General features: G+C 41.0%; 1 protein-coding gene across 6 annotated transcripts; it reads right to left on the bottom strand.

Moving 5' to 3' along the window:
• Positions 1-532: 532 nt before the first annotated feature.
• On the bottom strand, positions 533-24,362 carry TFG (trafficking from ER to golgi regulator). 6 transcript variants are annotated; one of them, XM_074811116.1, is made up of 9 exons: positions 24,192-24,362; positions 21,319-21,435; positions 19,071-19,279; positions 13,064-13,147; positions 12,024-12,170; positions 10,349-10,516; positions 7,876-8,016; positions 3,546-3,623; positions 533-1,278 (listed from the first exon to the last, which is right to left on the bottom strand). In XM_074811116.1, coding segments are annotated over exons 2-9 (1,176 nt in total). In that variant the 5' UTR covers positions 21,321-21,435; positions 24,192-24,362; the 3' UTR covers positions 533-931. The 6 variants fall into 6 exon arrangements, with proteins under 6 accessions (XP_074667217.1, XP_074667232.1, XP_074667237.1 ...); XM_074811131.1 differs by having other exon boundaries at positions 533-1,275; XM_074811136.1 differs by having other exon boundaries at positions 21,331-21,435.
• Positions 24,363-27,412: the final 3,050 nt, after the last annotated feature.

Here is a 27,412-nt window from a genome sequence, read left to right as displayed (position 1 = left end):
TTCCTAGAATCCTAAAGATGGAAAATAATAACTGGGAGAATGTTTTGCCCTCTGCTGTTATATGGTCTACTGAATCTGTTACAGCTCTTCATCTGCTTTTCCTTGGCTCAAAATCGAGGCCCTAGAATTGCACTCCCAAGTTTTTTCTGGGTGGCAAAGAACCTGTGGAAAGTTGTTCCTTTGTAAGAGTTTTTAAAAATATGTCTTTGGCTTAAATTTTCAAGTAATAAACCAGTTCTCCCCCTGCCCTTGTTAAACTGAAGTTAAGTTTTTATGTTTCAGTTCTTGTTCATTTGGTAAGAGGGTGACTTGGCAATTAACAGCAGCTGAAAGGGCCAAACCAGCCCCAGCTGCATAACCTCTGCAAAAGCAATCTCTATTCGCAACCCTTCTCCATTTACACACCTAAAGATCTGTCTCTTCTGCAAACCCCAGCACCACCGGTCTCTACCCCAGTATCTGTCCACCCACCTTAACACTCTTTTCTTGTTCAGTATTACCCAAATTTGAAAAATCAACATCAGGCATTGAATAGATTCTGGGTTTTTATTAGTTGTCCAGGTGAGCATTACAATTTATAATACATCATATCTAGTTTTACCTCCAGAATGAATCTAATTTAGTACATCATGGTATTAGTAAAAACAAGCCTGAGAAGTGGGCTAAACTTCCACCTAGCATCTTCATACCCTTCCCCCAAGGCAAGCTAGCATGTCAATCACTTTACAGACATTTAGGTAGTGTTCCCCCAAAACAACGCAGCCCCAGATTAACCTAGGAAGCAGATACCACTTAAAGCAGGAAAGATTCGGTTGGTGGTTCCCCTCCCCCCACACAGAATTTAACCCCCAGCTCTCTGGTTTTGCCTTGTTGGTTCAAAATCCCGGAGTCTGTGGGGGCAGGACCGCCGGCAGGTGCCCATGGCTGCTCCTTACCGGTAGCCAGGTCCCGGCTGGGTGTAGCCCTGGGCGCCGAAGGGCGGGCGGCTGCGGGCATAGGGGTTGGGCCCGCTGGGCGGGGGCGTGATGGTGCTGCCGGGCGGGGGGGTGAAGCCCGGCCGCGGCTGGAAGGTGCCGGGGGCCGCCTGGGAGCCGGGGGGGCCGCTGTAGGGCCCGGCCTGCGAGGGCTGCGTGGTGTAGGGCTGCGGGGGGAAGCTGCCCCCCGGGTACTGCGGCGGCTGCCCGGGGAAGGCGGCAGCCGGGGCTGGGGCCGCCGGCTGGCTGTAGGCTGGGAACTGCTGGGCTTGCTGCGAGGGGGGCTGCTGCTGGCTGTAGCCTGCTGGAAAGGCAAAGAGCAGAAAATGGGGGTGAGAGGGAGCGCGGCATACCTCAAAACAATGCAGTAAGCGCGGAAAAGGCAAACAACCAGCTGCCTGGTTCTCAGCATGCTACCGCTGCAGCATAGCTGCGCCAAAACCAGGTGGTACACAACAGACATTAAAAAAATATCACCTAGTATTTTACCATCACATCACATGAAAAATAAAAAGCCTTCACTGGCAAATGAGGCAAAATGCAACCTTCTTCCCAAATAAAAACCTCAAACTGGCACAAAAATACCGTTAGGGTTTAATGTAAGTCATACCTTTGGTTAAATGAGAGGTGGTTTCAGCTCTTTAGGGTTAAATATGAAAAAGTTGTGCGGAACAGAATACTTTAGTACAAAACTTCCATTTAAACATGTCCCAAACTTGATTTTTCTGCATAAAACCAGCTTCCAACAGGAATTTCTCTTATTGAAGACTTTAACACAACACAAAGTCCTTTTATGAAGAAATAGCTACTTTTATCCACCATGAAACACACCTGCAGCTACTTGCAATGAAACCTCTCCAGTGACTGGGATCCTGTCAGCATTAAACACCAGACACACAAATTATTAACAGTGCACAGCCCTAAACAGAAAGAGTAAGGATTGAAGAATGCACTGGAGTAAACTCACCTTGAAACTGGGATCAAAATTTACTCACGAGACAAACCTCGGAAGGGTCCATTTTTACTACCATGAATCAATAGCCACAGGGTTGCCTAGCAGATCTATGAGAGCAGGAATGGATCCCACTCTTGGGAAACAGGGGTTTGAAAGGAGACAATACTCAGGGGAACAACAGCAAAACAAGCAAAAAAATTCTTATGAGTCAAGATCTTCAAAAGCTGCTGTCACTAGGTCCTCAGAAAAAAAGACTGTTTCTGAAAGACTAGGTTAACTGAGAAACAGAGGAGCCCCAGGTCAGCTCTGGCAGTGGTTCCTTCTTACTTGCAGGTGATGGTGATTAGAATGCAGAACTCACATTGCACTACAGCTTTCACAGGAACTTCTCCAGTAAAATAATGGACTGGATGATGGCAGGGCATGACTAGAAAGGAGATGGAAACTCCTTCCCCCCCCCAGTTTTTAAGCCTAAAGAAAGTCAGATAGACCCTTCTACTTCCAATAGGCGTTACTTCTTCTGAAATTAGACTTCAGAAAGTCTGTCACTGTCTTCTAATTACAAATGTGGGGGTGAGACATCTGCAGAGAACAAGATACCATTTAGAGACCCAAACCAACCAGCTCTCGCACAGTGCACAGGAATAAGGGCTGAGGCACCAACCTTCACTTCCAAGTTTTCTAGGGTTCCTATCCAAGATAAACATGGAATGTCTCCATAACCTCTGCAAGTGTTCTCATCTACATCAGAACTGATGCGCTCCCACTGTATGTATTGCACACCCTAAAAAAGGCCATACAGGCTCCATTCTAAGTCACTTAATGGTACAGGAGTCTTTAGTTTAAGGAGGATTGTTTAAAACAATGATAAATGCTCTATATCATTTTCTAGAAGTATTAAGCAACTTGCAGTTTGTTATGGAATCTACTGTTGCAGGCCCATCCCTGTACTTCAGCTGGATGAGGATTCCTAGCATACACTATGCATTATTAGATGCCAGCTGCTCCTAAATGAAAGTTCTGAAGTCAAGTGTATTTTGGGTATACGCAAAAGCCAGCTTTTCATATTTGACTGTGCATAAACCACTAGTGCACTGAAATGTTCTTCTGCTAAAAGGCTACTGGCGCCTTTACTTGAGGTATCAACAACTAGAAAGAACTATCACTTGAAAGTGTCTCCGAAATTACAGTGTTTATAATAGCTAAGTATATACTGACAACTATAATCTGTTCACACCACTGAATTTTGTACATGGAGATTATTTGAGATGCAAGAAACAGGCCACCTTTGTATACCTCTGATCTTTCAGGAAGCTAAATTGGGATGTTTTAGCCACTTACTTGCTAGAATCTCAAGACTGCAGGAGTTCAGCCTACCTTTCTAACAACGCAGTCTGCTGATTAATAACCAGCTCCGCTTGTGCTCACCATCGAGTAGGACTGAGATACCACAACTCCAACTACGTATTACACAGAGAGCTACAGCATTCTTCTCCTGGTAACTTCTGAACTGGGCTGCTTCCCACCAGAGCAGAGGCCCGGGGGCTGCCCAGCACCCTGCCCTGCCCCACCGCCTTGGGCACCGCAGGGTGGGTTCTGCGGAGAGCGCAGCTTACCTGGGTACTGCACGCCATACTGCTGCTGAGCCTGCGCTGCGGGATAACCGGGCTGTTGGTACTGTTGATACATCTGACCTGGGGATTAAAGACATATTTAGGTAAAGCCCAGTACCCCAGCTGTATTGTAAACAGACAGTGAACAACATCCTAACAGTTCAAGCATCGCAGAAGCAAACCCTCCCACAACACATAAACACTTTTTTAAAAAACATCTGAACACAGTGAAGTGTGAAGAGGTGTTCCACCCAATTACCAACTGAAATCAATCTACAGATTTTAGTTTCTGAACCATGTCGTTCTGGAGACTAAATGACGTTTATTTATTTCTAACAGAACAGTTCTGATTTGGTACGTGAGGCTTAACTGCTTCACATTTCCAGAGGATGCCAGAAGCCATGCACCTTAAGTAGTGCTACTCTGCTGGGAATCTTTAAATATCTTGGTAACTGCTCCAGACCTTACACTGTAAATTAAAGTACTTCACAAGTTAAACATGTCCTCAGATTGTCTGTTTATATTTGTTTTTTAAGACCATTTCTGCATCAAAGTACTGTAAGCAGAGTGGTACATTATTTATTCAGACCACATTTTCCAAAGTCATCCATCTCTTAGTATCTGACTTGCTTTAAGCCAAGTTTTCTTAAGAGACCCAGGAGTATACACCCCAAAGCAAGAATAAAACCATACATTCTTAAGCTTGGGTATTCTAATTCAATGTTAGTTTTTCCTAAATTCACCATTTCCAATTTCTTGGCCAGAAGAGGCAGAATATTTGTTTAGACTTAACCTATGGGCCCCTCTGTAGGCTTTATGCTTCTGTTGTTTTTCAATTTAGTAACAGGCACAGTCAAAGAACAAAAACAATTATCTGCCAAAACTAAAGCTTAGCTGAACTGAAGCAGACATGGAAACTTTACTATTATAAAGTGTTACTGCACCATTATTCATTCTGCAAAGATCAGCAGGCTGTATAAATACACGGTAAGCTGTATCTTCTGAACTGCACCAAGAAAAAGGCAACTCGGCTCTGCTCCAAGTCCTCCCAGACCCCAGTGCACACTACTTTAAAAGAATTCCTTATTTCTTCTTTTCTCTGTGTTACTTGCAGCTGAAAGCACCGGTATTTTACATTCGCACTACCGTGTTAAAAATATTTTATACTGGTGCAGTCATTCAAATATTACGTGGTATGCAATTGTGGGATGAATAGAGTGCTAAACACAAGGGTTGAAGAGAATTTAAGCCTGTTCACTTGATAATTAAGAGTTACAAACACAGAATGCATGTTTTCTCTTTCTTTAACTCAGGTTGTTATACAGAAATTCTGACAGAACAACCCCGAGGCTGCCTGGCTGGGGATAACGCAGAGACCACACTGGCACCTGCTGGAGAGCCCAGGCAAAGGGACATGAAAGCAACAGCCCGGAGTTTTTCCAAAGCTTCCCGAGAAGGCTTGCTCTCTTCACCGGGGCTGAAATGTTGGTGAGGGGCAGAAAGGTGTTCCAATGCCAGTCAAGAAAACATTCTTAACTTACAGTCCTGAATGCAGGGATCTTATGGGTCCTTAAAACTAAAACACAGAGGGTTTTCCCTCTCACTAGTTCTTTACTCCAAAACCAAGATGAGCTACAGCATCTGTGTCTGGTTTTGTGCTTAGCAGTGGTTACTGCAGTCAAAGATCTGCCAGCATTCACCATTGTTCCTGTGCACTGAAACAGCCATTTTAGCTTGCTTCAGAAAAAAAGACCAAATAGGCATAGTCACACAACATGCTTTTCCTTGGAAGATCATGAAGTGCCTACATGAATGAACTTCTACATCTATTTCAGCAAAGACTAAAAAAGTGTCCACATCTGTACATAATGGGTTCAGCAACTGAATTTAGTGGTACAAAAGCACAGGCATGCTGCAAGAGACAGCACTACACTGAAATGATTCTGTTGTATTGATTTGATTCAACTAGTGAATGCTTAAAACTTTATCAAGGGCGGCAAGCTATTCATTAGTATCAACACATAGAGGTGATGTGACTCGGTATTCACAAATAACAACAACTAATAACCAATTATCATAACTCCATTTATAGGCAAAGAACACCATTAAAAAATAACCCCTGATATACCAGAATGATTGACACGTGATTGGCATCACCATTTTACTTATATCCTCAAAATACTGAGAAGGTGGGGGGAAGCACAGCTTGGGGTGTTTTGGATTTTTAAGAAGTGAACTAATATTTTAAACCTAGTTTCAAACTAGTTTTAAAACTAGTTTCTACCAAGACCATGCTCTGCACCAGCAGTGCCATTTGTGTGAGCCAGTCCTGCTGGAAACCCAACCATCAGCATGTATCCAAAGTCCTGGATGGGCCACAGCCCTGCACTGGTTCTCAGCTCGGCTGCATGAGGGGCAGCAGGACAGGACGCCGCGGGTCCCCAGATTAACCTGGGACTGAGGTGCTATCAAACAGTGAAGTAGGAAAAGCTACCCCATGTTTTAAAGGAAAGTCTCCAAACACTTTGGATAAAAGCAACTTAGTTTATGAAAAAAAACTCAGAGGTTGATAATCACACACCTATTATCCAGCTTTGTAAGAGACTGCTATCTACCATATGCACAGAAGCGCTCCTGCTAGTACTTCTGATGAACAAAGTGCCATAATGACTTCTGATCTCTTCCAAAGAACTGAACCATCCTATTTTATCCATAGAGTGAAGAAAATATAATCAATACTTAACATATTTCAGTGGCAATAATCAAAACTGCATAAACTACAGACCAAAACCTTCATAATTGGTCCTGTTGTACTTTCACATGCAAAAAAAAGGACCTGGGCAAAGGTATAGCACAGTTCAGTGTTTAAAAAAACAAAACCAGGCACTATACTTTCCTTGACTCAAGTTTAGAAGAATCATTACATCTACTCTGATACAGGAGCCTAGACACCTTCTTTCCCAAGCAAGGTGACTTTTGCTGAAACAAGTACTTTTCCCCCTCCCTGGCATTAGCCACCATTCAGGATTCCAATCTAGTGCTGCTAGTGCTTTTCAGTGTTTCACTTTTTTGTTTCAGTTCTAGTTCTACTTTAACATCAACATTTATCGTATTAAAGTAAAAAGTTCAGTAACTGAGAGTATTTTTAACATTAAGTTTTCTGGCTACTGACAGAAGAACTTGAAGCACTTTTTTCCAAAAGTAACTTCCATCCAGGAACACCAAACAGTTATATCTTTAAACTACAAAGATGTCTCTTGCCGTCTCTTTATATCACTTAACTAACTCTTAGAGAAGCAAGAAAGCAAAAAAAAAAAAAGCCAAAAGCAGCAAAACAAGTGTTTTATAAGCTCCACTGCAACCAACAGCATCCGTACCTGCTTAAATATTACACCTAACTACAAGCTGCTCAAATACTCTGCTCAATCAAAATGTTACCGATGCCCTTGAGGGGCCTGTGGATCCTGCGATCACCCTCAATAACGCCTCTCACGTGTATCCCAGAATTATGGCAGTGTAGAAAGCAGCAGAGGGCTGTAACTTGTTTCTACACTAACACAGAAACAACTTTATATTGTAGTTCGTACAGAGGTAGAAATACCAAAGCAAGTGATTCCAGAGAGTTTCATCCAGAACTATGAAGGTCTGAAAGCTCAGTGCTCTTAGAAAATACCGATAGGAAAATGATGCCCAAATGTAGCAAATCTCTGAATAGGTTTAGTTTTAGAAGTCAAATCACATGTAAAAGGGCATAGTACGAAGGAATGTGAATACCAGAGTTAAGACCTTAAGCTTTGAAGGAGAGCCAACACGCTCAAGGGTTACATGGGAGAACTACAACACACAGGAGACAGTCACAAGGTTTAACCTGGCCAGCACAGAGCCCTACATGATAAAGAAGCAATGCAATCATGGCTTTGTTTTATTAGATAGAAATGATGAGTAAACAACATTTTTAATTCAGAGTAGACAAGCCAACAAACTGAGCGAAAGCTTGACACAACACACAGGGTACGATACAAACTAAGATCTTCATATGGGTGCAGCATACAGAAATCTGCCTTACAGTAAAGGGAGCACAGATGCAAGCAGAAAACAGCACCATGAAAATCCTCCTCGCGTTACCTCACCTATCCTTTTCAATAAAGCTACTGCTCCATCTGCCGTTTCTATACTGAACAGCATGTGAGGAAAAAAGTTCTGCCTAGTGGCACACATGAATTTGTAGTTTGGTATCGACTTTGGGTCTGCTAATTCGAAGTCATAGCTATTAACCACTCTGATTCCGACACCACCATTCACGTCTTAACCAGTAAAAAAACATGCTGCTCACCTTCCACCTGACCAGTCTGTGGCTGCGTTCCGGGGTACGGTGGCTGCTGTGCCTGGACACCAGGGGGGTGGGCTGCAGAAGCGGAGGAAGCGATGCTGTCCGGTGTTCCTGATCGCTCTTCCGCAGGGGCACTGGGTGGTCCTAGAGGAGCAAGAACAAGATACAGTATGTCAAATGAACAGAGAGTTTGAATAAAAAAAAGTCTAATACAAGACCATTCCCTTGCAAAGTTTTTCACATTTTTTCAAGTTTTCCATAGATTGACATCTGAGAGTATCACACCTAAGTGAAAATGAAATATATTTGCACATCTAAACTCTCTGAAAATATTTTTGGGGGATTTTTCCACCTGTCTCTAGGTCACTCAAATTTCATCCTTCCAAGGAACCCAACCCATCTGTGGGATAAATCGCTCCATGACGGCATGTTTTTACCACAGCTTCAAGCACTAACCTTACACACGCACACTGATGGCTTGCTACATTTAGACAGAACATGAACCTACGTTCTCTCTCATCTGGAGCAAAGGTGAAAGGCTGCATGAAACTGTTCAAGCACACTAGTGTTTTACTGTGGCCCACATGTGCTCAGGCAACAAAGTGTTTCACCAACAGTCATACAGCATGTGAACAGAAAGCCTCCCAGGAAGGTGTTAAAATCACACTCCCGGACAGGATAGAGCAGGCTTCAGTCTAAAAGCAATTGTCTGCTTTGATAATTTCAAAAATATTCCAGCTAGCACCCGAAGAAAGTGTGGAGATGGAGAATTCAGATTTTCTCTACGTTACTGAGAAGTTCTGAAATATGCAGGTGAACAGGTATAATATACTACAGTTAAATGCAAAATATTTTGTTAGAAACAAGGAGGCTGAAACCTGGATCTTTCTAGCTCTTAGCTCTCTGAATGCTACCTATGAGACACTACTACCAAATACATGCTTAAAGTTAAGCACAAGTATTAGAAATGTTGCAAATTCACTTTCAATTTTAAAGAACATTACATTTACACAATATAAACGCGCATCCAACAAGCCCTTAATTGTGTTTTCACCTTACCCTTATTGGGGAAAAATGAATCAAGTCTGCCTACTTCTGGTTTTGCCTTCATAGACATAGCTGCAGGATTACAGCTTGAGAAATGGGATTTCTTATATCCTGTTTAAATGGTCCTCTGTGAAGTTCTTTGTACATTCAAGGCACGGTCAAGTCACTTCACTCCACCAGAGAATTATGGAGACACATAAACACTGAAGTATGGCTGATGCTATTATCAAAGCACTGACCGACACTGAGGCTTTGTACCAAGGGACAAAACCACTCCTTCCAAACTGAGCTCCAATTTTCCGCTAGCTGTACTTCCTACTCTGTCACTTCATTGCTCAGAGATAGCCCACTGTAAGTTTTGGAGTACTGCCAAACCTTTTTCTGTTTGGAGAAATAACCATGCCATGACAATACCCAAAATGTGCCATGGAGGAAAAGATCACTCAGTAGGCCTGATCCCTGGAGCAGTTCCCCAACCTGATCACCACTCTGTCTGTGGGTACAACCGTGGGTCCTGCACAGTCGCAATCACACAGTGCTGATCTATTCCTACCACTCCCCACATTCACCAAGGCAGCTGTACTTGTAGAAACAAGCTCCAGTTGCTATTAGCTTGCTCATCTGTCTCATTACTTCACACATCACATAAAATTTACTCGCTCTAGAGTTGTGAGTATGCAGCAAATCCTGTTAGCTAACAGCAGGTTTATTTTCAGCTTTCAACGCTACATTAAACCTTGCCAGAGCCACGCAGATTCCGTGCAAAATCACTTCTCTATATTCTGCATCACACTCCCTATTACATTCTACGTTATCCTATCTTAACTTGACTGCACTCAGTTTAGTATAACCAGTTTTTATATGTTTAGCATTCTACTACCAGGCAGGGCCAACAGTCATGCAGCTCCTCTTCAAGAACAAATATAATTCAGACAAATTTGTTATTCCTTTCTGTTAACAGTAAAAAAGTTGACATTATTTACTTTTGAAATGAAACAGAGGAAAGGCAGGGTTGTACAAAAACATTCTGACTGACCCAAATGTCAGAAGCACAAACCAAGAACATGAACTGCAAGATCAAACCCCAAGGCAGAGCAGTAGATACTGCTTTTCTATCCCTGGCAGATAGCAGATAAGTTACTCTACACAACAGCTTTAAAGAATTCAAATTAAAAAAATTAAGTCCTTTTCTACTCCAAACTAAAACACAATGCTAAAACCAACAGCAACATTTCTACATTTTCTATACAAAAGTTACCAAACACAGTGACAACACCTTAACATACCAAGTTTTAGAATTCTGAAAAGAAATAGTGAATACAGAACACAGCTTAATACACCGAAAATACAGATGCTTTGTTACAAATCAAGATTTGAGTCATCAATTATGAACAGGTTTTGCTTCCCTTTTCCTAAGATGTATTCTTACCTGACACCTGATCATCTGTCAAGCCAAACGCTGACATGACATTCTTGCTGATTTCATCCTGGTTCTTCAGCGGATCAAATGCAGACATGCTTGCTGCTATAACTTGAGTGGATGGCTTAACATTAGAGTCAGCAGCAGCAGACTTTTCCTCCCTACCATCTACAGCATCTACAAAAAAATTGCCCAGTTATTAATTCTTGAGACCTAAAACACTATGATACATATATATTGTACTACAGCAGCTTTAAAATTGCATAGTTGTGGGGTTTTTTAAATTTTTTAACTCTTGAAATGTTTATGTTAGGGTAACAGTGATGAATCAGTGATGTATCTGAAACTGTGATGAATCACAAAGCTTTGACTTCATTGCACAGTTACTTAAAGATACAATGACACTGTGGAGTATCAGTATCATGTGTCACTTTGTCTTAAATTCAAAGGTAAAAAGCTCCTGCTTCAAACAAACTGTTCTGGTGTGACTTGCCTACAGAGAATTCAAAGTTAAGAAAACTTACAGGATAGGTTCCAGTTGATTATAGTGTTTTATAAACTGCAGGTTTTGTTTTGTTCTATCCCCTTCTCCCGGAATTCTTCCCAAGCTGACAGGTGAAGTTCATCTCTTTGCAATTATACCACTGACACTGCATCACTCAGCAACCCCTTACCTAGTAGTGCTACAATTTCTCTTAAAAACAAACAAGTGCAGATAGGGTTTAGACTGGCTAGCTTTGTTTACACTCAAAGATCATCACCTTAACCTCCTTTCAGATGGTTTATAACCAGAATCCACATTATTCCACTGAAATTAGTAATTGCTTATATTGCAGCAACAGCAGCTAGGATTTTTTAAACAAAACCAATCAACTGTCGAAGTGTAAAGTACAAAAGCAGCGTTTCCTAAAAGAAAGGCTGGAGTTCTTGGTTTGCCTCTTTACTTGGAGCTCTGTACTCCATGACTTGGTGGCATTATTTTCTGTGTCCAGCTTACCCACAATCTGTAGTTAAGCACAGAGGTATAGTTGTTACAGTACAACAGCACTAAGCTGGGAGATCTGTGCCTCAAAACTGGTAGAATAAGACTTCCTTCCCTGTTTTGCCGTCCCCCAATAACCTTTCCTACCCCTACACCTGCACCCTTGTGCTGCTTACCCTGAGACAGCTCTGATGCTGGTCTGAGCTCAAAATGTGGGGATTCAATTTCCTAACCTGGCAAAAAAAGTGGATATAATTTGTGCTGAATTTGCTTTTTACTGTTTTAGTGAATCAAACTTGCTTAGTAATATGACAAGATAAGCACCAGAGCTAGCCCAAAGTAAGCAGTGGGAGTGCTCAGCTGGGAGCAGGAACTCTTCAGCAACAACAAACTATTAATTCAGCTTAAAGCCCTCTCAAAATGTTGTCGTGATTCACAAGTGTTAGTTACAGCATTTTCATACATTGCGACAAAAACTCAGACTTTGAAGTTTTATGCCTAAGTTAACTTTGTGCTTTACTCCAGATAATTTGAATAAAAATTCTGCCTCTAAAATAAGTGAAGCATTAAAAACTAAGTTCTGAACCATCAAGAAACAGTTAAGAATGATCACAACCAGTATTCATGCCTCCATTTTTAACTTTCTTAAACAGCACACAACTCTGCAAATCAAACTAAACAATTCTTTGCCAGGCTGCCTACCACTTTCAGGCAGATTAGTGGAAAGCCCTGGTTCAGCTGGTGGTTCTAAACAGTCCAGTAAACGATTGACTTTATTGCGAAGTTCTATCAGCTCTCGACGCAGGTATTTCACCTGATTAGATTCTAGGGGTCTTGGTTGTCCATTCACTGCAAAACAGCAATTAGATAAATTTAAGACTGTAGTAACATTTTGACATCCTGGTTAAAATCAGAAAAAAAAAATCCCAACTTTTACTTGCTTGTAGCATCACCATCCTCTGCAGAGTTTAAAGCAACAAAATTTAGTCAACACAGACTGAACTCATTCTAGAGCTTACTGTTCCTTTAATACAATCTTAGTTCAGCATAATCCACAGCACCAGAACTGCAGAGTAAAGTCTGCAGTAACTTTCTGCATTGTTTACTCATTTCCATGAATATACCCCGACCAATACAACTATCACACTCGGTTGTGGAAAACTATCCCTTTAGAAAGTGCCTTTAGGACTAAGGCAGCACACACAACACTGCTGCAGTGCATGAATAAGGTCAGTGTCCAAGTTAAAGGCTGCTTGTTATTCCTTGGAACCATGTGCTGATTTACCAATAGTAGCTTGAAAACAAAGACCTATTTTATAACAAAGGCCAAAGGATAAATGTTAAAATCTATTCAACTTCAAGCAATTAATGTTAGTTTTTAGTAGTGTCCTAGTAACACTGCAAGATCATCATCATCATAATTTTTTCACACACCTGTGGAAAAAAACACAAATGATAACATGGAAAATAACATTAAGAAAAAAAACATTGACCACATATATATGTATGACAAATACTTTAAGCAATCTTATAAAAATAAGTAGTTTTCATTTCTATAAGTTCAGATGTCACATGAAACATCAAGTGAGAAAATAGGTATCATCTATTAATCCAGTATTTTCAGTTTACAGATTTCATTTTTCTGAGGTGACAAACTGAAAGTATTCAGTACCTTTCCATGAAGCCCACTGCCTGAATTTTAATAAACATTAAAAAGAAGAAAAACAATCTTCTATACTTACCAAACAATGTCAGCTTAAGTATCCTACTGCATTGAATTGCAAAGGAAAGATCTGAGCTATCAAAAATTGTTATAAGATCTCCATCTGAAAAGAACGTGAAAAAGTTACATTAAAAGCCAAGCCTGTTAACTACTGAACTTCACACTAGGGCAGAAGTATTACTTCATTACTCAAAAATAACTTTCCCTATTTGATTCTGAAGTTACTGGGGAAAAAAGTTATTACAGTGCAAGAGTCAGCATGCAGGGAAATTACGCACAGAAGGTCAGACAGAAGGGAGCCTTCTGACATTAGCCCTTTGAAAGTTCCACAGAGCTCATCATTCCTTTATGTTTACATACAGGACAAAACACTAGAGCTAAGAGTTCACAAAGTCCAACACCAGAAAGAACGATGATGCCAGTTAAAGCATGCCTGTTCCCAGTGGCTCCAAAACCACAGTGTTCATGAACAGACAGGAGAGTCAAAATTGATGGCACAAGACAATCCCAATTCAATTTTTAAAAAACAAAACACGCACACAAGGGAAAATTTTAAGTGACTACACCACTTTCTCAGGTTATATATACTGAGAACACTGAGCGGAAAGACTGACTTTCAACAAGGGAATGATAATAAAGTCCCTGTGTAAAAGTGAATAGTGAAAACATCTACCAGCCTTAACACACAAATAGAAATGAAGACGTGAAGATGTTAAAGTAGTCAGAAGAAAACTTTTCACTCAAACCAGGAATCTGACACAAAGTCTCAACTCTTAGCCATTTATTTTTGTGTCAGATTTCAGAGGAACTCCCACCTAATGAATTCTAATGAATCCTAATGAATTTGCACATTGCCATCAGTCTCAGAAACTATATTAGAATCATATGAGATCCTTCATTCTTAAGATACCAAGGGCTATGCACAAAGCACTGAACACCTTCAATCCTATTAATACCCAAAAGAGATACCAAGTTCCCATTAAGTCTGGTCTCTCCCAATTTTTAATCTGAGTCAAGACAATCCAAGCTAACATATTTGCTTACTCAACAAGATCACAGATAAAACAAGACTATTCTCTTTGGTAGGACGGATTTTCTGCTGTTTAATATATTCAACAGATTATCAATAGATTAAATAAACACAAATTGGGCAGTGTGAAGGAAAAGAGTGGGAATGTGTTATCAGGAAGACATGTGTACTGGCAGCGGGAAAGAGAAGGGATAGCAGGACCACCTCCTTCCAGAAGAGCCTGATGACTGGGAACTGAGATGAAACACTATCTAGTGAAGCTTCACCTTCAGAAGCAACAGCATTAGACAAATGACATACAGCTTGGACAAAGCCGACTCCAGGCTAGGAATGCCCCTCCCTAAAAACACCATTACAAGGAGGCTCTGTGGACAGACACGGAAGCATTTTTAAGTACAGATTACTGCCTAAAAATTGAGCTACTCCTTATGTGACAAAGTTCCAATTGTATAAAAATTACGGTTAAAATTTTTGAATAAATGAATGCTTCAGTTTGAATAATCATAAAACACATGATGGCAAGTTGAAAACAGCTCAAAATTTGAAGAACTACATATTCTAATTTTGTCATACCTGACTACAAGTAACACCACTGCAATGGAAGGTTTTCTTAGTATAGTACTGTTAATAACACCTAACAATGCCTGTTAGTCTTCAGAGAAGTTGCTTTCTAACAAAATAAACAAGAAATCTTACAAATAGCAACAAACTGATGACATATGAACTAATTCTCAAGTTTTCCTGAAAGAACTATTGTTGTCTCTGAAGATTTTTCTGTATCCTATGTCCTGTTTCCCCTTTCACAGTCTTAAAAAACACTGGTTGATGGGAATATCAGTCACAGATTCACTGAATAGAGACCGGAAAGTCTCCAAAACCCCACGAGGCGGCCTGCTCCGGTGACACACTACCCTCCAGGTGAAAATTCACACTCAACCCCTCAAGCTGCAGTTTATGACTGCTGCCATCTGGTGCTATTGAGAAGAGTTTGGATTCCATGGCCTTTGCAACTCCCACTTCATCAGCTGAAGCTGCTGTTACCTCTGCCCTCGGCCTCCTCCGCACCACACTGAACGAGCCCAGCTCCCTCAGATGCTTCCTGTAGGCTCTGGGCCTCTCACCCTCCCCACTGCATTCTGCTGGACCCTCTCCACCTTCTCCAAGTCTTCTTAGCCCAGAGTGCAGGTGGCAAAACTGAGCACAGACTTCCCGGTGAGGCCTCACCAGTGCCAGGAAGGGGAGCATGATGGCGTCCCTGTTTGCCATTATGTTCTATAACAAGACTTACACAATCAGACTCTAAACAAGTAACTTTACGAAAGTTAAACACTCCTTTCTCTTTGGCAGTAAAGTGAGGACAAGGGAGATTTCTCTCCAACTCATTCCTCCAGCTTTTCAGTATCCTTTCCTAAATGCTGATACCAAAATCCACTGGTGTCTTAACACAAAGCCCTTCTATTCCATATTCTTCTGCTAACACAAGAAGTGATAATTACTTCTCTTGCCAATGCACAACACTGGCAGACCATCTTATGATGCTTTTGGCATACCAGTCAATACCCAAATTCATTGCCTGAAGAAAGGTGTGAGTTCTAAACAGTTTAATCTGCATAGCCAAATGAAAATGTATATTAAGACACATAGTTTACATGGATTAAAGTCACCCAAGAGAATCCAGATCATTCCATCTTACTCTCCCTCACCTATTTTAACATTTATGTTGAAGGCATTAAAAATAACAATTAAAGTTTCTGTTTTAAATTGCTAGCAGAAAAAAAGGCTGAAAAGCACCAAGTAGAGAATCTTTTTAGATGCACTGTCAGTTCTATGATTCCTATTGACAGCCATCAAGCTATTACCCAAGCAGAGCATATGCTAGGACTCATAAAGTATATGTGTATGTCAAGCCATGCAAAAGTCTGACAATTTAAGCATATTAGATTTATCAAACTTCTCATTTTAAGGAATGTCAATGAAGCTTAATCCCTGTTACCATGATATACATAGGAATATACAGTGTTAATTATTTTCTATTGAAAAGTAATACATACATTCCTTTATTTTCTCTACTAATCTTGTTATTTCAAGAACTTAGCTTTCTTTTTCACAAGGGACATAGCTTTCACTCTCTACAATTTCCTGTGTACCCTAAATATTCCCTGCTATGCCAATTATAATGGTTTATCTTTAGTATAAACTAGTGACTCCCTTAACTTGCCAATGGACTGGAAAGTATTTTAGCATTAATTCTGCTTCATCATGATGCATTCCAATTTTTATGACATTAGAAATTTGAATAAATTAGAAATGTTTAAGACATTAAAAATCTGCCTCATTATCCTTGGCCCTGCCAGCTATGCCTCCTCATCTACTAGCTTTATCTACCCTTATATTTATCTTTTTTTTTCCTGTTCCATTTTGGAAAAAAAAAAAAAATCAAAAAAAGCACCATCAAAAGTGTAGTTTACCTTCACTTTGGTAAATTTACTAAAGGTGGAGACATTACTGACTAGCACACCACTTTTGATTACATGCAAGATGAGTTAATAACCCATTACTGGCTCTGACACAAAGACATCAACTTCTACTGCAAGGTAATGAAGAACAAGAATGACAAGGCCAATCTCACTTTAGGCATTCTAGCTTTAAATTCAAGCCCAACTTCAAAAATTTGAAAAAAATTAAAGTTTCTCTTACTAGTTTCATAGGGGCTTTGCATATGTAACTCAATAACGCAGTGTGCTTAAGATGCAGTTCTGCTCTTTGGTTCATATAAACGCACTGCTGGCAGTCCTCATTGGTTTGCTTGGGGATTTTTTTTTTTTTGCAAACATTGTGTTTTACTACTTATTCAAGAACGTTAAGCAGGACGTGAAAATGATTTCACACCTAGCAGAGCTATTTCCTTAGTTCAGAAATTTGAAAGATGCCGAGCTTGAATCCAAAACCTAACTCCACAAGGCAGTAATCAGACTGAAACTTCTCTTCCCCAGTAATTAATAGAAGCATCACATAACCTAAATATAACTTTGGAACATGCTTCTGACTATCTTAGTCCACAAACCCAGAGACAGGAGGATTTGGATTTAAAGCTTCCCAGCCTCTCCAAGTAACCATACAAGTTTGAAAAAACCAAAAATGTGTTAGATTCAAGGATCATGACAGTCTGATGAAGATACAACGCCACAATATTTTGCAGAAGTTTCAAGTAGAAAATCCCCTATCCAGGCCTCAAGATCACTAGCTTCACGTGTTACAGCAATAAGAAACAAAGCCAGGAGGGGTAGATGAAGCATTCTTCTGAACACTCAGAGTGTGCACATGAATTCTGAGAAGACTCAGATCAAGGTTGTAGAAGTAGTGGAAATCCTTAGACCAACTTAAGATATCTTCTCATAACAGGTGAAGACAGGCATTCCTCCAGGTCTGGAGGGATAAAGAACAAAACTGAAGCAGCTAGAATGTATATATTCCAATGTTCCTAATGACTGAAATAGATTTAAAGAAGAATCTTAGCTTACTTGAAGCAAAGTCAATACCACAGTCCTCATATGACAATCAAACTGAAGCCTAGTTCTGTTAACTTCTTCCTTAATCACTTGCAACTTCCTCTGATATTAACGATGTTTAAATGTTCTTATCAGTGATGATCAGTTAGGATAACATATACTAAAATTTCACATATCAGTGGAGAAGTAGTACAAAGAAAGCTAAAATAAAAAGTAGGAGGTCTCTAGGCTGTGAAAAATAACCAAAGAATGAAACCATAATTAGTCTCCATCATCCACCATTATCTTAAAAAAAAGACAGACACATATACAAAAGCAGAGAACTATACTTTATACTTAAAGAACAAGTAAGAATGCAAAAAAAGGGACTAGATGCTTCAACGTAATGAAAAAGCATCCATCATTTCCCTTTCACCTTTCTCATTTCAGAAAGAAAAAAGAAATTGATTATGTGATAAGAAGAAAAACAAAACCACCACAAATCCACTGAGATCTCTCCCACTGGAGATCCATCTTATTTGGATCAAGACCCAAAATATTAGTCCTTCACTGCACATCAATTTTGATGAGCAGCATCTCTCAAAAGATTTATGAACCTGAAAAAACTGTCTCAGGGTCATTCAATGTGAAATTTTATTGCCTAGGTGTATGAACAAAAGTTATTTGACATTTTAGGTACCACAGACAGTGCTAAAGTTTCCTAGTGCTATTAAGAAAAATGAACCTGAATGCATCAGCAATGTAGCTCTTTTACTGTACACCAGCATAATTATCAGTCTTTGATCTGACTAAGAGATTTTGGACTTCATTCTGAATCTCATTTTATTAACACCACCCCTCTGTCCCAAATTAAGTACCTTATCCACACCCCACACTGACATCCAAAGAGGAAAAAGCCTCTGAACCACAACTCTCTATACATTTGAAACAAGGCCCTTTTCATTCTGTGGAGCCCTTTTTTCTTAAGGTTGCATTTGTTTAGCACTAATGATCAAGACCTTAGAAACAATCAATGTCAAACAGATTCAAAGCGTAACACATGGGAAAGATTGCTTTTAATAACTATTTCAGGTTAAAAGTTTCTTCTAATCTTTACTGATGGAGGAAAACCTAATCAAGAATTACTACTACATAAATCAAGTTTTCAAAGTGTTAAAAGAGCTTGCGTTAAGTCACACGTTTATTCACTCCTCACCTTCAAACCCACTTTATCACTGAAAACATAAAGAATGGTTAAATGAGTAAACAGAAGAGAAACCTGCAATAGCAAAAAGTGAACTTTCAGATAGCTGATATTTCAGAAAAACTGGAGGAAATGTTCAGACAGCATAACCACAAGAGATACAGCTTCTACTGCCTGATTCAAAGGATTTCACAAGAAATCACTTGCATTTGCCAAGGAATTTGGACAACTTTGAAGAGGTGAATCTCACTGTTTCTATCCATAGATAAATCATATCAGAACAACAGTAGTAATTAAACCTTACCTTCATCTTTATACTTTATTGTGACTTCATCATTGCTCAGAAGTTTTCCTCTAAAGACTCTTTGCATCATTAGCACCAACTCATCATAGGTGATATCTTCATTATGAATAGGGATTCTCCTAATATCTTCCCCAAGCTGAGCCTTGATGATCAGCTTCCCACTTAAGTCCAGCTGCCCATTCATGGTGGATTCCTTATGGCCTGCAGACCTGTTAACAACAAAACATTAAAAACACTTAGGAAACTAAACTGTCAGTTGTTTAAATGTATCTGATGACAGCTCTGAAGCTTTCCATCTTTGGAGAGCGTTACTGTTAGGAAGCTCTCCAAAGAACCTCTCTCAGACACATTCTATGATCCACTAATTTCTCAAACAATTAAGTGCATGACACATTAACTGAGCTCACAGACAAAGAAGTAGTCTGTAAGACCTAACACTTCTAATTAAGTTAATCACAGTTCCTAGTGCTCAGAATTTAAAAGTAAAGATTTTTTTAAAAAGTCAAGACAGCTTTTAAATATGTGTGACATTTAGAAATTTCAAACTTGGGTGGGTTTTTTTTGTAAGATATCAGCTGTAAACTGTCATGGAAAAAATTCCCTAGGATTTGCTTTTGAGATACATATATCCATCTCAGGAAAAGTGAAATTGCAGCAAAAGCTGTCAGCCTTACAGTATTATATTGGTTTCATTATCACCCTATTAGATCATTTTTACATCCCCCATAATTATGATAAGCAGCAAAGGGTGCTTTTTTTTTCCCATAACAAAGTATCTTATTTCAAAAATTATAGGTAGTAGGGTGGCTTTACTAAGGGGATCAAGTTGAATCATGCATTATTTCATGAACAAATAAAGAGCTGAACGTTGGTTTTATTATATGCATGATCAGAACACATTGAGGGTTCCTCTCCAGAAAGGAAGATACAAAATTTTTCCTTTTTTGAAATTCTGAGATGTTTTAACCACGATTTTAGATTTTTTAAAGCTGCTCAATAGACCACACATTAGCTACTCATTAGACTCAGAGACACAAATTTATTATGCAGTCTACATGGTCAGAACAGTCAGTCACTCTTGGTGCTTTAAGAGAGGTGGACAACCACTCCAACTGAAAAGGAAGTGCAACAAAGCCATCTCGTGCCCAAGCAGCATACAGCATATACTTCAGAGTTCTATCCTTAACGCTTTATGTAAGACAACTTAAAAATTATTACTTTGTAGGAGGCATCGCTCATTAAAAAACACAAAGGCCTTATGTTTCAAAGAAAAACAGAAACTACAGAGAAGTTAGTGAGCAGAGGAATGGAAAAAAAAAAAAGAGATCTAGATAGGTAGTCAAATGTCCCCTCCTCTCTTCACTGTTTTGGACAGGGCCAAAACAATAAATGTGGAATGAGGAGCAATTAAAGAAGCTGTTAACATCTGAAGTACAAATACCGAAGATCTTAAAAGCAGGCTGCCCTACATCTCAAAATGATGTTTCCAAATCCACATGCAGGGAAGCGTGTGTTCTCTTGTGCAAAAAGAATTCTTGGTAGAGATATGCAGGTATTTCTCCCTTACCTTTAAGGATGTTATACCACAGTGCTTTATGAGAAAACTGAATTTTGCTTTGGTCTGTCTATTTTTTAAGTACTACATGGAAAATTACTTCTCTCCTACCAGAGGAACAAGACACTGAACTAAAGCCTTTAATACATCATACCTTGATGCACCTATACGTACTTAACTCTACTGTGTCAATGGCAATGTTTAGCATTAAAGAGATGTAGTATGATGCTATCTCTAGACTGCAATTCAATTTCTGGGGTTTTTTTGGTAATTAATATAAAGCAAACACTTCATGCAAATCCCTTTGTTTAGCCCAACAACATCCAAAAGAAAGAGACAAGCAACTATTGAACAAAACTTAGTCTTGTAATCAGACCTAACATGAGGTAGGTGGATACAGTCTAACTGCAGAGAAAAAAGACTTGCAATTAACAGAGTCAGGTTGCTGCTGAGACACTATGACCAAACGGTGAAGTTTACAATATTGCTAATGCTCATTAATGCAGTATTTATGTTTTGCAACATAGGAGTCTTGACTGCAGGCACATCAACTCAGTCTAATTAACACTTTAAGTTGGTTATAAAAGCATAGGGTTTTGCAGTTGTTTGGGGTTTTCTTTAAATTTAAAGCCTTAAAAAAATAAAACAGCATCCATCCACAGGTTTTCTTTCACCTCCTTTTCAAAAACGTACATTTATCATTACCTTGTCTGTCTTGCTGATGCTGGATTACTGGACAGATTTCCCACCTCACTTCAGGACAGAGTTAGGATAAGCCGCCATGCACGATTAGTGCCAGAAAAGAGGAAGCTGCATCAGAAAAAAACCCCAAGAAATATTTATTTACAGTGACGCTTCCTTAGAATTACGCACTTCACATCATTCTTTCACTTTAGAACACCATAACAAATATACCCAACTAAAAAAGTCACCATTTTATCTGTAATGTAACAGACTTATACTTTTGAGTATTGCAGTGTTTGAAGTTCAACTAAAACAGATCTAACAAGAGTTTTAATTTCATAGTAGAAGGAGGTTATATTTTTTCTAAATTTTGTAACTACATGTAGGAATTCCTAACAGTAATGTGTTCCTTTCCAGGCCAGTGATCTTCCCCAACAGTCTCAAAATATTCATTTGTATGGCCTCCATCTTAAAACTCCAGGTTAAGTTAAAGAAAATAAACTTTGACTGTTTTAATAGTACAAAAAAACCTAGAAGTCCATTTCTTAGCTTAAGGCTGAAACCTCTGTGGCATTAAGCAGTGTGCTTTCAAGGACAGACTGCACAGCATTAGGACAGGGTACCAAGAGGAAAGCAGCAGTAATGCCATTTTTCCACAGGAAGAACCAGCAAACTATGCAAGAAGGAAATTAAGTCAGAAATACACTATCACTTAAAAATATGATTTGCCCTCAATTCAGCTTAAGATTGGGCTTTTTCTGCTAGAAAGCCTAGATGATGAGCTGTGTGAAGTTCATGCAGTCCACCTGTTTATTACACAAGTGCTTAATGCCCAGAGCTACAAGACAATGATTTAGTATACAGACCAGTCAATGGAGAACGTAACTGTGCTCCTCCCTCCCCCCTGACGGGCGTACCCTACTCAACACTCTTCTTGTCTCTCTCTCGCACACGCATGGTTCACCTCAAACATCCATGTTCTGATTTTTAGATGATTTGCTGCTAACCAGAAAGAAAAAGTAGGTTCCTCTCATCCACATGAAACAGGGCTTCCTAGCTCTTTCCACTCAACTGGAAGTGGAATGGACAGGCATAAGACATACAGGACAGAAGCAGAGAGCAAGCAAACCCCAGAGAATAGACAAATCCCCTCTCTGGTTCCCCTAGGCCAGCAGCTGCTCCCCTCAGCCTGGGTACGAAGTGTTCACCTTTACTCACTCCTGACAGGAGGAGGTAAGACTACTAAGCAGGTGAACAGGAAGAGACTACATTTCTGATTCCTCACTCACATTTTATAAGGTAACGCATGAAGATAGTGTCCCTTCCACACCAACCTTGCTACAGCTCCAGGTAAAATTTACTGCAATGGATATGGATAATACATCTAAGAGTGGTTTAACTTCGAGAGTTCATTTAGCTACCATCTCATGTCATTTAAACATTAGAGCTGGGCACTGGTTTTGCTTCTTTAGCATTACAACGTGAGCTACTTAGAAACTGACAACAGTAAGAATCCAACCTCATCTGTAATTCCTGAAGATACACATTTTGGTGGGCACACCTGAGCTCCTGTGGCCTTTCAACAGATTGAAGGCATCATTTGTATCTTTACACAAGGAAACCAGCTACTGTAATGTACAAACAGAACTATAACATCTTATTTACCAACATTAATCACAAAAATCTGCTGTGTGTCTATCAATGATTACAAAAAGGTAACAGGAAAGCATCTAAATGCACTTTCTGTCCAACTGTTCTCCATTCTGCTTGAAGGTGTCCAGGTTTTAAGGGAGAGATTCTAAACACCACAACTGCTTGCAACTGTTACAGAAAACTATGTGAAATGTACTGATTGTTGAATTACACAGCATTCAAGCTTTTCTTCCCTCACTGTGACACAGCTGAATGGATGACTCCCTTGAGAGAGTTCTTCAGAAAAGACATCCAGAATGAACACTAATGAGCTTTTTAACAGAACCAATCACAGTGTCTACTTTGTTGAGGGAAGAAAAACAACCAAACGAAAAAGCATTACCGTCTTCCTGTTTCAGAAAGACTGTTTTTCATAAGAATCACACTGATATCTTTCTAATCTTCCTGGTGTACCACATGCATTTTGGAGGCACAGATTTTTTCCTCCCCTCTTGGCTCCCTTTCTATTCACATCGTGCACCAATCTAAACGGTGCATGTGGACAGCAACTGCCCAATCTAAGCCAGTCACTTCAGGATCCCTCCTAAAGCCATGATGTCATAACCATGTCGGATTTCTCTATCCTTTTTGCATTGCAGCAGAGAAAACCAGCCTTGCCTAAGCATGGGAAGAAGAGGCATTCCTGCTTCACTTTTTCCTCTGTTAAAAGACACAAAGCACAGGGTGAAGCGTACAGAAACAGGGCCCAGCAGTACTGCCTCCCAAAACCCACTCGACGGAGCCATGAGAGTTTTCCCAAGATAGCTGTGAGGTGAGGAGAGGTGAAGCAGAAAGGAGAAGAGGTCGCCCAATGGGGAGCAGAAATCACTGCCATGCCCTGCCGGGAAATGAGGAGTCTGCAGTTCTTCTGGCTCCCAAGGGGAAAGAGGTTTGATGAGCACGGGAACACCCCCCTTGCGGAGGCAGGGAGGCTTCTGCTAACCTTCAACCCCGATTCCCCAGGCCGAAGGGCGGTTTCATCCTCCTTCAGGCGCGGCCGGGGGGATGCAAGGGGTCTCCCAGCCTCTCCGTCAGGGGCCGCGTCGCCCCTGGAACCGGGGAAAAGATGGGGCGGGGGGGGTTATCACCCCCAGCCCGCAAGCGCCCCTCCCGCCGCCCTCACGCACGCGGCAACGGCTCCCCCCGGGCACAGCGCAGGGAGGGGGAGGCGCGGAGCCCCGCTCTCTTACTCTGGCTTCTCCGCGGTCCCGCCGGTGAAGGCCCCCCGCCCGGTCCGGGTCCGAGCGCGGGCACGGTGCCGCCGCCGCCACCCGTACGTGGCAGGGGAGAGAAGGGGCTGGAGCGACGGCTGCAACTGCCGGGCCTGCGCGAGCCGCCCGCATGCGCACCACAGCCGCCGGCCCGGCCAGCGCCGCAGCGCGCATGCTCCGCCCGAGGCCCCACCCCATCACAGCGCGTCAGCGGGCGGGCGGGCGAGGCCGCCGCCTCATCCCGGACAGATCCCCCCCCGGCCCCCCGCCGGCGGTGGGCGTGGCGCCGCGTTGGCGCGCTGGCGGCCCGGCCCGGCCTGGCCCGGCCCGGCTCCGGCCCCGCCCCCGGCTCGAGCAGCCCCCCCCCCCCCCCCCCCCCCCCGCGTGTCCCCTCACTGTTCCCTGCAGCCCCGGTCGGGGCGGGACGTGGCCGGTACGTACCAAGCGGCCAGGCCTTGGGGCGAAACCTTTCAGACTCCTGAGCTAGAACACAAAAGCCGGTTACCCGGCTGATGCGTACCCCTGAGGTGAGGGTAACACCCCTTCTGCCGGCCCTCGGGTGGCTCGTCCAGCCGCAGCCGAGACGTGTGGGAGACGCGGCCCAAACAACAGAAATCGATGGTTCGGACAGAGCGCTGTAACGGCGGATGTGTTTCGAAATGCAGGCTTTGGCCCTTGTGGGCTGGCGGTGCTGAACTGAAAAATGGGCCATAAACTTGCAGCGTACTGGTCAGGCAACGCTGCCCTCAGAGCCTGGTCGTCCTCCAGTAGTCGTTGCCCTGATGAGACCACCGCTACAGGCGTTCACTGCTATCCCCCCACCTTCCCACCTTGCATTCGGAGCTTGCCCACCTGAGAGAGAAAAACATGAACCTGAAGCTGATTTCCTGAGGTTTCTCTATATTAATAAGAATGGACTTCTAAGGGTGCCTGTCACAGAGGTGCTGGAACTGGACCTTCTGTTACTCTAGGATATTGGAGATTCCTGCTGTCTTTCTTCATTTGTAAGTGAAGCTACACATGCTACTACACAACTGTAGTTATTTCCTGGAGTTAGAGATGTTTCTGAGAAGACACCTTTTTCTTTAGTGTCTTGAAAAGCAAGGCTTCCAAATGGCAATTTCTGCTGGGACAAGAAAAGAGTCATAGGAGTTTGGTTTTTGTAGTATTTCTCTTTGCTTAGAGCTTTGTCTCTGCTTAGAGGAGTGTAATAACAAGACCAACTAGCAATATGCAAGCGTTACTCATACTGAAATGGAGGTGAAAAAAGCTGTGTGATACATGTTTTTAATTCTAAATATCTTGAGGAGGAGGGGCTTCCTTGATAAATATTAGAAAATATTTAGAGATAATTTGGTCATTTGCATTTTCAGGGGAAAAAAAAATCGTTTCTTTGCTTTTAAAAATATGGGAAAGATCTAGAAAATAGGACTTTTCCATTCATTACACTCTCTGCTGTGCATATTTCATACCTTTGTACTGATGATTCAGTCCCTCTCCAATCTATTTATCAAAGCAGTGTTTCCAAAGTGTTAACAAGAAGAAACTTCATGATCCTTAAATAGTCCACATATTGCAAAGAATACCAAAGTTCACTACATTATTGAGATCAATATATTCCACGTGTAGATAAGAGCTGAACTATTGTTCCTGTTACCATTAAGCATATAACCTGAAAAAGATCATTCTGCTTATTTCCATTTTTTAAACTAGGATTCCCTGGATGGAAAAAAGAGCCATAAAATGTATGATTTTCTGGGGTTTTTTATGCTGAAAATATTTTATGTTAGGTGAGACGTGCTCAGTGTTGGCTATAACAGCATTTTATTAACATCTAAAATACTTTGATACAGGATGTTTAATTAGTAAAAAGTCAACACTTTTCCAATTCAAATTTATTAGTTTTTAAAGGAGCTATGTTGAAAATTAAATGGGATGTGCTTTAAAGAATATTTTTGTTTGTGGGGGAAAAAATATCAAAAACTAGAGAAGGTTATCACACATTTAAGGAGCCATCCTCACAGTGCCTAGCTGTGTTTTACAACACAATCAAATATCATCCTTCCTAAACCACTATTATTTCTAAATTCTCTTTCTTCAACAAAATTGAAGGAATTGACAAAGGCAGGTATTATACATTTGATTTACAAATAAAAAATGGATGTGCATAGAAACATAAACTTCCTGTCCAAAAAGAAATACCTTTCCTAGATAACTTTTAATGACCTTCTCTGCCTTTTCTGTCACAGTGGTGATGAACTTCAGCCTTGTAACTGGTGTGACTGCTCTTTTTGGAGGCTTACCAATGCTAGAGAACACTTATTTTCTGCTTCATAGAGAGAGCAGGGATTTTTGAGATGCAGAGAACTTTTCAGGACCACTGAAACACTTCTATGAAGACATTCAGACAGTCTCATGTACAATGCCTAGTGTATTCAGAGGTGCTATCCCTAAATGTTGAGCCATCACATTTGATCGTGCCCATGACCTTATTTGGAGCAGCGTGGAAGTTTTCAAAACACACCACATTCATTTGTAGAAAAAATGAAAGCGGGAGGTAAAGCTGACCACACTTCTGAAACCAGATTATTTAAAATTCAACATGGTGTTCTTATTTTATTAAAAGCAGAGATGGCAAAACATACAAATATATTTGTTCAGAGAACGGAATAAAGAAATATGGTTTTTAGAAGTTACATGTCTAAATTTCTCAGGCTTTTTGCTCACGCAGGAGAGAATGGGATGATCGTTAGACAAGAACCCACTACAGTGGGCCTTACTACTTTGCTCAGTCATGAAGTGGGAAGAGCTGCTTGCACTTCACACACTGGTTGTGCTCAAGCCATGATACACTTCCTTCCATCAAGGCACTCTCCTCTTCCCTTACTCCTCACTTCAACCTCCAGAAACTCTTCTCACCTCCCCCTTTGACATTGCTTTCAGCCTTTTTGTATTGAATAATATTAATGAAAGTGGGACAGAGAAGGGGGAGGGTTTATATTTATTTACAGCCTAAGTTAAGAAACCAAACTCTTAATGCCTCGGTCAAGGGACCCCTCTTCCAAGCTCCCCATAAAGCCAAAAGACAGAGAGATACAAAGGTGCAGCCCAAAGTCAGTTCAGAGCAGGGTGCTAACTGAAGCCCTCCAGCTGCTGTTCCAGTAACACCCATCTGCCTCCAAAAGTGAACATGCTTCCTA

The sequence above is a fragment of the Strix aluco genome, chromosome 2, assembly GCF_031877795.1.
Source record: "Strix aluco isolate bStrAlu1 chromosome 2, bStrAlu1.hap1, whole genome shotgun sequence".
NCBI classification, from domain to species: Eukaryota; Metazoa; Chordata; class Aves; order Strigiformes; family Strigidae; genus Strix; species Strix aluco.
This window is presented reverse-complemented; position numbering and strand designations above follow the sequence as displayed.

Excerpts from the sequence above, each read along its gene's own strand:
- TFG (XM_074811116.1), bottom strand. Across the intron at positions 12,171-13,063 it reads ACTTAAGCTGACATTGTTTG|TGAATGGACAACCAAGACCC; the intron begins GTAAGTATAGAA and ends GCTGTTTTGCAG. Across the intron at positions 1,279-3,545 it reads GTATGGCGTGCAGTACCCAG|CAGGCTACAGCCAGCAGCAG; the intron begins GTAAGCTGCGCT and ends TTGCCTTTCCAG.